This window comes from Microtus ochrogaster, chromosome 22 (genome assembly GCF_000317375.1).
Source record: "Microtus ochrogaster isolate Prairie Vole_2 chromosome 22, MicOch1.0, whole genome shotgun sequence".
Lineage (NCBI taxonomy): Eukaryota > Metazoa > Chordata > Mammalia > Rodentia > Cricetidae > Microtus > Microtus ochrogaster.
The window spans coordinates 28,932,717-28,944,664 of NC_022023.1; the positions used below are offsets into that span (position 1 = coordinate 28,932,717).

At 49.5% G+C, this 11,948-nt stretch overlaps 1 protein-coding gene and 1 pseudogene across 1 annotated transcript in view; both read right to left on the reverse strand.

The window, feature by feature from the left end:
* LOC102001651 overlaps positions 1 to 5,846 on the reverse strand; it is a 9,674-nt pseudogene extending 3,828 nt beyond the window's left edge.
* A 4,047-nt stretch (positions 5,847 to 9,893) lies between these two features.
* Positions 9,894 to 11,948, reverse strand: part of Otud7a (OTU deubiquitinase 7A) — a 110,533-nt gene continuing 108,478 nt past the window's right edge. The window contains exon 14 of the mRNA XM_026784279.1: positions 9,894 to 11,942. Coding sequence (XP_026640080.1) covers positions 11,466 to 11,942 — 477 coding nt within the window. The 3' untranslated portion in view covers positions 9,894 to 11,465. The remainder of the gene's footprint in view (positions 11,943 to 11,948) is intronic.

The window sequence follows — 11,948 nt, forward strand, 5'->3', positions numbered from 1 at the left end:
CCTTAACTTGCAGACATTCTGGGAGACATTCCAGGTCCAAATTACTGCCACCCTCCATTTTGGAAGGGGTCACCTGTAATCCCCTGGACACCACATAGGCTTCATCTGTGAGACGGTGACCTAAGCACGGTAGTCATGGTCCGTAGGCTGGCCTTGGAAAGGAGATCTCTGTGGTGACTTGTAAGTCAAAGCCTCTGCCCATGCAAGCATGGACTCTTTCTATACAAGCCCATTGAGTAACAAGGATGCCTAGTGACATCACAGAACAGGCTACCCATCCCCCTGAGTCTCAAGGGACTCCTCACACAGGGTTCTTTTTGATGAGTATAAACATGCCTCCAAACGTCTCAGGGTACTCGAGAGATCTCTCTTTACTTTCCTATATGTACATCTGTCACTGTACCCCCTTGTCACAAATCTAACTCTGTATGTATCCAGTCATACAGAGGCAGCTGGCCTGGTGAGTTTGGTTGCCTGTCTGCTATTCAGTCATGATTCCAGCGGGAAGACAAATCACCTGAAGGGTAAGGTTGTCCTGAAGGGTACAAGTCAGGGCTAGAATCAATCGCCACTTCCCTCCCATGACATGAACACAACCACCATGGTCTGGGACAAGAGAGGGTGGCCTGGTGAGTAGATCTCATTGCTGTTGTGCTGGACACATGAGAGACTGTGCTTTCCTCTCCCATCTCAGGTCCCTCCTGGGATCTTCAAGCAGGAGGCTCTGGGATCTTACCAAGCCGGAAGCTGAGATTCTTGGGGACTTTGCAAGCCACCGAGTCAACACAAAACCATTCATTACTCCACCGACTAAGGAACTGAATCTTTTTTTTATTAAATTGTTCTATGAACTTTAATGGACTTCATTATTCTTAATGTCCTTGCCACATAGAACCTGGACAATCTACAATAGTGTCTTCATTTTGTTTTCCTGTTGCTGTGTAAACACCCTGACAGACAGGAAGAAAAGGGTTATTCTGCCTCACTACTCAAAGGGACTGTCTGTCGTGACAGAAAAGCCAAGGCAGTAGGGACTTGAACCACCTGATGACATTGTCCCCGCAATAAAGCATAGAGAGCTGTGGGTGCAAATGGACACTTAGTTCTCTCCCCCATTCATAGAGTCCAGGCTTCCAGTCAGGGCCTTGTTCTGCTCACTGTGATGGCTCTTCCCCCCTCAGTGATTATATAATCAGGGCAACTTCCTAGAGCCATGCTCAGGTACACATCTCCAGGTGATGCTGGAGAACTGAGTCTTTATTAAAGAAAAGGTGAAGGTGTAAGTCACAATCCCACACCAGTTTGGAATTATGATTAATAGAATGGTTATTTATGTAAGGGGAAAAAACTTACAGATCACCATCCCAGACAACAGCCCTCTGCACAATCAGGAAGGGAGCCTAGTTGCCGGAAGTGGAGCCGGAAGCCAGAGAGCAGTGGCAGCTTTTTTAAAGAGAGAGAGACCACACCCCAGTGGGCTGGTATCTCAGCAGCTATTGGCTGAAGGAGCGGAAGGAGCTCCAGCAACAAAAAGGTGTTTTTTTTTTTTTCCCAAAATAGGGCATAATGTGTTACCAGGGGCATCATGTGTGGAACCCAGGGCCCTCTTTTGGGAGGCTTCAGTGAAGTCCACGTCCCCACATAAAAGTTAATAGCAAATAGCATCCATCAGGAACAAAAGTCTGGATTCCTAAGAGGAAAATGCCCAAGAAGAGTGAAGGAAACATGGGTCAGCCACAGAGTAGAGACTCAGGGATGATTGCCAGGACCCAAGGGGTTGTAGAAGAGCCATATTTTCTTCCTTAGTGTATGTGTGTGTGTGCACGCGCGCGCGTGCACACGCATGCACACATGTCTACAAATCTATGGCTCCATTTTAAGCACATACAGAGCAAATATACTGGAGGAGAAATATCCCCATGACCAGGCATTTTCTTGAGAGGCTAGTCTCTGAGCCTGGCAAGTACAACACTGACAACTAACATTCCTTAGTATTCGGCTTCCTGTGTCTAATGAGTTAAAGTCTACAGGAGATGGACAGAGGCGCTCTGCGGACACTGTCACTTTAAGAAAGGCTGGGAGCATCTGCGGCTTGTGATATTTGTGGGGGGTGCTGGGATGAGTCCTTCTGACAGGGGACAACTGTACACTGTGCACACTGTGAGTGTGTGGCGGGGACACACACAGAGGGCTTGCTTCACTTTCTGTCACCGTTGTCCTAGCAACCAGCTGCAATTTGTTCCAGTTCGTTCCCTCCATATAGAAGAATCTTTCAGAGATTGTCAACAACTTGTGCTCAGATACCAGAGCCCAGCTCTGTGTCCTCTGGGCCTCTTAAGCCAGAGCCCCAGCTGAGCAGGGCTCCCTCTGCCCTCTCCACAGGCCTGGACCCCACTCAGGAGAGCCCCCTCCTCTTGGCTTGTGTGCGCTGGGGACTGAACTGAGGGGCTTGCACACGTGCAGCAAGCGCTTTATCACTGAGCTGCAGCTGTAAGAGGCAGCTGCCTCCCGCAGACGGTTCGCTGTGATCTCGGTTCCCTGTTTGTGTGTTTTTCGTCTTGTCTAGTTCTCCATTTCAAAATCCCTCTTTTAAAAATAACGGAGACATCCTTTTCTTTAACTGTTTATTTTTATTTATCAGTGTGTTCATGGGGGAGGGGGGAGGTGTGTGTGTGTTGGCCAGGAGAGGGCATCCAATCCCCTGGCTTTGGAGTTACAGACAATTATGACGTAACCAACACAGGTGCTAGGAACTGAACTAAGTCCTCTGGGAGAGCACTCCTAACCTCTTACCCACTCAGCCATCTCTTGAACTCCCTGAGGCATCTTTGGTTTTCCAAATGATGTGTGTATTTCATGATTTCATGGCATGCTTAAGAACTTTATCATTATATATATATATATATTGTGTTACAGAACAGAAGTAGAGAGCCAGGGTTGGTGTGGTACTGACTTTCTGCCAACCTGAAGGACTAAGACGAGCCTTTTACCCTCTAGCCAGTCCCAAGGTCTCCTATGGTAGACCACCAGAGTCAGACACAATGGGAACTTATTGGCCTCAGCTGGACCCTGGAGGTATATAGGCTTTTGTCCCAGCGAACCCCACAGGCTAGCCTAGATCTTTCTAAGATTCTCCCATTTGTGCTAATGCTTGGCTCCTAGGAGTCAGATGAGGATTTGTGTGCCAGCTTCCCTGGACTGGGCATTCCTGCAAGGCAGGTCCTGCCTCCTGTGGACTGGTATCCTGCAGAGCGTTTAAGAGCACACACTTTATGCCAGGCACATTTGGGTCCGGATCCTGACTCTCTACAAGGTGAGGCTTTTGATTTCTCCCTTCCAGGCTGTTGTATAGACTGGACTCCACATGAGAGGGATGTGCCATGCCCTGTGGAGCCATTCAGTGCAGGAGACAGGTCACCCTCTTCCACTGTCCCCATCCTAAGGTCAGGGCACAGCGTGCAGTGGGCACTGGATTCCCGGCTCTATCTGAGTCTTGGCACAGTGCTGTGCCTGAGAGAGACCCAGGACTCTGGACTCTTCCCAGGGAAAGAAAGACAATTCCTTAGTTCTTCTACATTTCAGGAAACCAGGAAAGCATAAATCAAAATCTGTCACATGTGCAGCTGTATCTTTTGCTTACCGTCACAGCCCCTGGTGATTACACGCCTAAGGACTCCTCCGTTTTCATCCATGCAGGAGGCGTCCTGAGCGTTAGCAAAAGGAAATCCTGGGATCATGGGGTTCACATCCCATCCAAAGGGAAAAACACATTCCGCTCTAAACAGGGGCACACACACTCCCACTTCAATCCTCCTCCTCCTAGGCCATAAAGACTGTTGAAACTATGATCACTATTGTTGTGTGCACACTGGCACGCACGTGGAGCTCAGAGAACAACTCTTTGGAGTCGGTTCTCTCCTTCTGCCTTCATGTAGGTTCAAATTCAGGTAATTATGTGGTGAAGCAAGCACTTGTATCTGCTGAGTCATCTCACTGGCTTCGTAATGATTCTCTCTGATGGCATCTTACTGAGTACCTAGGACTCGGGGCGACTAAATAACTGGATCAACTCGCGCTTTACAAACACGGTTGTTTTATTGAGTCAGCATCAAAGCTCCTCTGTATCAAGTAATGGAGAAGCCACGTCACACAGGTTACAGAGCTATTTTTACTTAAAATAATCTTTCATAAGAGAAAGGAATGAAATACTGTTCTTCTATAAAAAGTGCAGTAGGTCATTACTGGGAGTTTTCCAAAATGAAAGCATACTACATATTGCAAAAATCAGTTCGGTGCTTTAATACTTCACAAAGGAGCGACCTCATCACTTTAGACAGCGCTTACAATGGGTTTCTTCACCGACAATGGACCAGATGGAAGAGAAGACTTGTATGGAATTAGCATGAACACTCAACGTGTGGGCAGAAAGGATTTTTTGAACAACTTGGTTGAAACAGGGTGATCTATGACCCATTTTTGCCTCAGTGTTTTTCTTTGTCCACAATAATAAATTAAATAGAAAGCAAAGCAATCTATTTCATCCCTAAATCAGTCCAGAGAGAGAGAGAGAGAGAGAGAGAGAGAGAGAGAGAGAGAGAGATAGAGAGAATTCATGATTGTGTGAGGCTAAATGCCCATTTAAAGGAACTAGGCAAGCACAGGCTGGGGAATCCTTTGTTATAATCAGCATCAATGCTTCCAGTTACATGGAGGCCGGTTTGTCAAAAATGAGGGGGGATGGAGTGCTGGCTCTGTCCATGAGGCAGTGATGGGTCACCAAGCTTAGTCCCTGCTTGGACTCAGTTGAGCCTGCTTTCTGCGCCTAAGTGTTCCTTTATTTGTGTCACTGGGGGCCCAGTGTCTGCCACCTGGGGTTGTGGCAGAGCTGAGCTCCATGATACTGGCTCTGTGGGAGGCAGGTTGGTCTCTGTATGCTGGACTCTTAGACATGGCTATGCTCATGCCTAGGTCATAGCTTGGGTCATGGGTGAGTGCTGCCCTCCTCTCACTGCCAAACTATCATTCAAGCTCTGATGTGCTCACACGGAGGCTGAGAGTTGGGCCGCCCCTGGGCACTCGCCAGGGTGAGCAGTGCCCTCTGGGAAGCTATGTCTCCTCTGAGTCCTGGCAGGAGCAGGGGCCCAAGTTGCTCAGGCAGCAGTGAAAGGAGTATCACATATTTGGCAATCCAAGTATGGGGACACACGTGCAAGTGCCCATTTGCACAGCTGGACAGATGCAGAAGGGATTTATGGGGGATATCACACCTGAGAGGAACCCTACAGTATAGCATCCAGAGAGATGAAAGCAAGAACCACGGAAGAAAAGAGGACACAGCCTTTACACCAGGCCACGGGAGGCTAAAGGCCCAATGAGCAGCCTGTAACAGTGTTTTGCCAGTGATTCTTAGAGGAAAATGAATTTGGCCAAAGGACCAGGAAGTAAACAGTGTGGTTAGGTAGCTGTGAAAATACCTGGCAGAGGGAATAGGCTGTGGAGCAGCAGTCCCTTCGGTGGGTGAGGTCGAGTGCAGGGTGTCTCCATTAGTGTCCTAGGCCCATGGAGGTGTGTGTGGCTTTCTGTCATTCCAGTGCACACCCAGTGTCACACCCAGTGACTCCCACCACCGTCCCAAATCACCAGAGTGATCACTTCCTTTCCTTTCGCTGCCCCGCGTTTTGGTAACTGGAGAACGAATCCTTCATCTGGGCTGGGACACCTGTGCCACTGTGTCTGGTACAGGAAGGACAGATGGATACCTGGGAATCGATTAGAAAGGCTCCTTTGGAATGGTTGGCGTCTCCAATGACATTATAGCCAGTATGATGGGACTCTCCGTAGCGCATCTCATACTATGAGCTACCCGCTCTGGACCATTTTTATCCCTGCTTGTCTCCAAATGCCCCCTGCAAATAGCAGAGCCCCACTGTGAGGAAAGGCTTGGCTACAGGGCCCACTCTGAGATGGACGGTGACCACTGCTGCTATCAATGATAAGCTGCCATAGCTAGTCACTTGATACCTCTAGTCCTGATGACCCAGACCACGTAACCAGCTCACAGTTTTTATATGTAATGGTAGCAGAAAAATCAGGACTTGATGAAGAATGAAACTGACATTTTGTGGTGTATCAAATGAGTGATCTCATTTCTTTTCTTCAGCCAGTATTTATCCAGTGCCTAGTGTGTGTCAGGCACCCCTGTAGGCACCAGGACACAGCAGTGGACAAGATATATGGGAAGTCCTGCCCGCATGGAGCTTACATTCTATGGGAACCTGGGGGCTGTGGCATACCGAATGAATGAGTTGTTGACTAGGGGCTATGAGAGGAAGCTGAACACGGTAGGGAGGGTGGGACATATCAGCTTCCTATATAGCCAAGTTGGAGAACGCCTTGCTGAAGGGTGGCGGTGAAGTGAAGAAGAGTAGGCAGTGCAGAACAGAAGGGACAACACATACAAAGGCCCTGAGGCCAGAGGCTGCCTGGTAATCAGATGACCCCGTCTCTGGCCAAGAACATACTGGTTCAGGGCAGGCTTTGTAAAATCTTGGCTCTTACTGTGTCATGGAAATTGTGTTCTCCTAGGAAGCTATCCTTCAGAATGTGGAGCCAGATTCTGAAATGGCTGATTTCACTGCTTTGGTTTTGAGCAGATTCCATTAAAACCAACTGATAGTCCTCACCTGATGTTAAACAGAGTATACATGTATATACATAATATGCATGTATATGCACACACACTTCTATGAGATATTCTCTGGAGGAATAACACACAGCAGTGTGCATCGTTTCATTTAAACATAATTAGGGGTTGTGATTGTTTAAAAAATTTTTAAACTAAAATAGTAGAAATCCAAATTTTAATGGATTATTCTGCATTATTAGAAAGGGCCATACAGCTAGCATGTTTGGGGATGATGGCTTCTGAGTATGCCCTGTAATTACATGTTCCACACCCATACAGACCATGCACTCCTGCAGATTCTCAGGCATCTCTGTAGGGTGCCTCCCTCCCTCTTCTCTACGTGGCAGTGGAGTGGGAGGAGGGCTGGCTCTTTGGGGAAAGCACCAGCCTGTGTGCTGCAGATATACCTCACCCCATGCTGAAAACTCTCAGATGATCTTGTCTGCTGTTGGGAGTTGTCCCAAGACCCCTGATCTTCCTTAGAGACATTCTTCACAGAGGAGGTCTGGGGTGGGCCACTCCCAGCATCCCTGTGGAGTACAGAGCCTTTAGGATGAACTACCTGGCCCCAGCCCTGTAAGAGCAAGGTTAACTCTTCAGAACCAGGCTTTAGATCAACAGAACCAGTGCTGCCCCCATAGGCCTGGCCAATAGGGAGGATCTGAAGGCAGCAAGAAGGAAGTGGGGGTCTCTGCCCTGAAGACCTCCATCCACATGGATTAGCAAAGAGAGGCGGGGTGCTCAGAGGTCTGGAGAGCTGCTATGTAAGGCTTTTGGGAAGGGACTGCCTGTTTCCTGTGGCCAGGAGTACTGGCCACCTCCGGATTTCTCACAAGTGCTTCTCTTCAAAGGACAAGAGCAGGAGCCTCCAAGAGCTCGGACCTGGGCCACTCTTCTATCTCACGTGGGTTAAGGCCAGAGCTAGCTCACTCAGTTACCAAAATACTTTCTCCTTATTAGAAGCCTTGGAAGCAAAGAACATGGGAGGAACTGATATGCAAAGTCCTTTCTATGATCAGGGGCAAACAGCACGTCACAAAGAAACCTCAAATGCGAGGAAGGTGCCCTTAGCTTTACTCCAAGCCTTGATATAAACAATGAAGACCCACACAGTGCAACTGTCACTCTCCTTTTTCTGTCTTCCACAAATTTCCCAGCACCAATGTCTACAACCCTGCTCTCACCTCCTTGTTTATTTTTTCCCAATCAATGTGGAATATATTTTGATGGGAAAGGTCTGGTCTTACAGTTAGGAGAGTTTGCAAACTAAACTTACAGATGCAAAGGGAGGGCCTTGCTACAGCTGGCTCTGCCCAGCGCCTTGGGGCTTGTTCTGACCTCATGGGGGACTCCACACCCTGAGGCCTGCACCAGGGTGGCTCTTTCATCTTCTGTTATAGGGAGATACTCATGACAATAAGCTAGCAGAATTTGTAAGTTATTTTGGATACCATTAAATTTGGAAAACAATAGGTTCAAATGGCACTGGGTACTAACAGGTAAGGAAAGGGACACCGTAACTTAAGGACAAAATTTTCATAGATAAGAAAGGTGCAGCACCACGAACCCGTACACAGAAGAAAACAAACTAAGAGCTCAGTCAAGACGGAGAAGACATTTACACGGTCCCAGTGTCAGAGGGTCTGCACAAAGGCGCCAAGACTCCACCATCCCACAGTGCAGCCCCGCCCACCCTGATTCACTCTTCCAAGGGACAACCCCGTGAAAAGAAGGGTGCAAGGTATTCCTCTGTGGCACGTCTGAGAGTCGTATAAAAATAACTCATATAGTACAGTTTCAAGTTGGCCTATAAAACTTGGACGCAACAGTGCATAAAGTCTATAAACAGAATACACTCAAAAACTACTTCCCTTGCCAAAGTAATAAAATCACCCCTAGGCGATGCCTGGGAAGGAACTGTGAACCTCTGAAATAATCTCCACAGGGCTTAGAAATATCAGTTCTCCTGGACATTTATTGTTGCTTAGAGACACCCATCTCTCTCGGAAAGCCTGGCCAGATCAGATGAGGAGCGCTGCTCACTACTGGCGTGGGCGGTGTCTCTCAACACATCAGTTGGGACTCCTATCTTCGTCCCTTTCTTTGGTCCACAAAGGGCAGCCCAGTCAAAGAGAGATCGTGGGGAATTTGGTCTACATGTTCCTGTCTCTAGCCACTAAGCATGGCCAGAGGGCACAGCAGTCACCTGTTTTAAGATCACGAGGCAGGCTGCGGGCACACAGAAACAAAATGTTCACACTACACTGGCCTCTCTCCACTTTTAATACTACACAGAAGCTGCTCTTCTCTCAGAAGGCAATGGCTACTCTTAACCTCGTGGACTGTACGGAGCAGGCCGCAACCGCTGCTCCACCTTGTCTAGCCCAATGAGACCAAGTTGAGAGGCTGGGGCCTTTTATTAGGCCAGGATCTCGAATCTGCGGTCTGGGTCTATGCCCCAGGCTCTTCTGTATGGCACATTCATCATTAGATGGGGAGAAGTAACTTGGCAATGAAGGAGATAGGATCTGCTGTCACACTTCAAGAGTACATATCATTATCCCGTTTGGGAGGGTTTATTACAACAAACTACTTTAATCCTCTGTCCTATTTGTTACTTTTTTTTTTTTTTTGGCAGAGTGCATAGCCAGGTTTGGAAATTTCTTGTTGGTTGTTTTAACATCACAGTACAAGAGAGGTAAACATGAATACCCGCCTCCTGTGTCTACGCACTGGGCTTCTGAATACACACTGAAACATCAGGTGGGTGCTCTGAGGGATGAGACATGAGCTAGAGCAGCCCACTTTGCTGGAAGCAGAGGCTTCTGTGACCTACAGCGCTGGAGGATGAAAGAGCTGTTCAGGTGATGTGTTCAAAAGAAACCAGCCCCCCCCCAAAAAAAAGCTGCCACAAACCCTCTCAGTGAGAGACTTTTCTGAGAATATTTTTTTTTTCTGAGTAACAAAAGAGACCCCAGTACTATCGGAGTCATGAATATTAGTTATTACCACACACTTAAAGCATCTTGTTCAACACGAAAACAAAACTTTGAAAAAACTTCTTAAAGAGTCTATTTAATAAATAATTTTGATTTAAGGAACCACTTTATGCAAAACTTGAATACATTACTGAAAACTCCACAGGCTGTGGAATAATAAAAAACAAAAAGGAAGTACTCACAGGAGATACTCAGTTATTTTATTATCATTTTCCAAACAGGTAAAAAAAATTCCCTCCCCATTTTTTGAAAACTTTTTATTTTTCCTTTTTTTTTGCTCTTGCTGCTCTGGATGTCACGGGATGAAACATGCTTTCAGGAGGAGAGGCTGGCTCCAGTGAAGGTGGGACCCATCTCCTGCGCTCTCTGAGGGGGAAGCAGGTGCTTTCTCCTGTTTTAGGGTTACGGGGGGGGGAGGGGCTGGTCTAAAGCTCTCACAGGTATGAAAGTATTGTTTCGTTAGCGAGGATTTTACCCATCTTCTCCGTATTTCCTGGAAGCAAGCTTGCTCTTTAGTGAGGCAGGCTAGCCCCGCGGTGTCCTTGGTCAAGAACAGTGGTCTGCGGAGGTAATCTTGAAGGAAGAGGCTGCATATTGCTGCTCAAAATAGGGTAGCTAAGGACACATTATTATTTTTTAAATTTTCCTCAAGAAATGTAGGAGGCACCAGAAAGGAGACTGCTCAGAGATTGGGCTGCTCCCTCAATGTGGCATGGAGCCAGGAGCAGGGCCACCTGCCCCGTGAAGGGGCTCCACCAGCAGAGAGCCCTTTAACCTGGCTGAACCCTGACAGATGCAGGTGGAGGAGGGGTAGTTTCCTCCCGGCCCTCTCTCAGCCCCTACTGAAGGAGGCCAGGCTGGGTTCAAAGCAGCCCACTTTGGGGCCGACACAGTGACCAAGGGGTCAATTCTGTCCCCTCCTCTGGGGCACGGATGTGATATCACCTTCTAAGGGACCCGCCAGCGACAGTCCACTGTACACATGTCTTCAAAGGAGACACGAGCAGCCTGTCACTCTGGCTCATAGGTGGGCCAATACGAGCAGGAGTTCAGGACCCTGCTTTTTCGCACCCCCAAGTGTCTCTGGGAAGCTCCTGTCACAGGAGCTGCTCTGCACTGGAGCGATCGCTACACCTCACCGTGCCCTGAGAGGTAGGTTGTCCGGTGCCCATTCTGTGGTCGCCCGCGGCTTGGATGGCAGTGTGAATGTTGCTCGAGCCGGGGGCTGTGGGAGGATTTGCTTATGAGATGGAGCTGGGGAGTCCTAAGCGGCCAGCGTCAGCGGGTAGCAAAGTGCCTGCTGGAGGTCTTCAGGGACCCAGGTGGGAAGGACATGGGAGCCGCGGAGGTGGCTCCCCTCAGGCCTGGCTGCGAGTTTGTATCTAAACCCTGCGTGCTACCAACTGCACGCATGTGACCGCTACTTGGAAGAGGTCAGTCCCTAGGTTGGGGAGGGGGAAGCATGTAAAACACTCCCTTCTAAAAACAAAGGGCTGCGATTTTCTTTATTTCTCGTATAGAGGAACAAAAATACTCTTGCAATGGCTATTGAGTTTCCACAGGTACGAGGCAGATGCTAGGCTAGCACACCCACTTCCAACAGTATGACTTGTTTCCTATCCGTCTACTACCTGAGTGGCATCAGTGTAGGTTCAGGCACCATTAGGAACGTTTGACCAAACACATACACGGCACTGACCGAGGTGGAGGCGCCGGCCCTTCGGCTGACCAGAGCAAGTTAAAAAAAAGACCCACAGGATGGAAAAGCAGTCTCGGGCGGCTCAGGGCCGCGCAGCGCGCGCCTCACGCCGCCGCCGCAGCTCCTCGCGGTAGCAGTAGGAGCAGAAGTGCTCGGTCTCGGCGCGCCCGTAGAACGCGCAGTTCTCTCGCTGGCAGCGCCGCTGAGCGGGCCCGGGGCCACCGCGGCCACACTCTGCGTTCGAGCGCGTGGCCGGAGCGTCGGCATCGGCGAACTCCAGGCCGTCGCGGGCCGCGCCGAAGCCGTTGCTGTAGGTCTGCGACTTGTGCTCCGCGGGCCCCGGGGAGTCCGCTCCGCCGGGCGCCAGCGACTCCACCGTGTTGACCGTACGCAAGGCGCCGCGCGCCGGGCTGTAGCTCTGGGACCAGAGCGAGCGGTTCTGCTGCGGGTAGGTGGCGCACGGTCGCAGCGCGCCCACGGCCGGCGCGCACGCCTCGTCCCGGGCCGCCTGTACGTGAATGACGCTTTGGCGCGCGGGCGCGGGTGGGCTGCGGCCTGGGGCCGG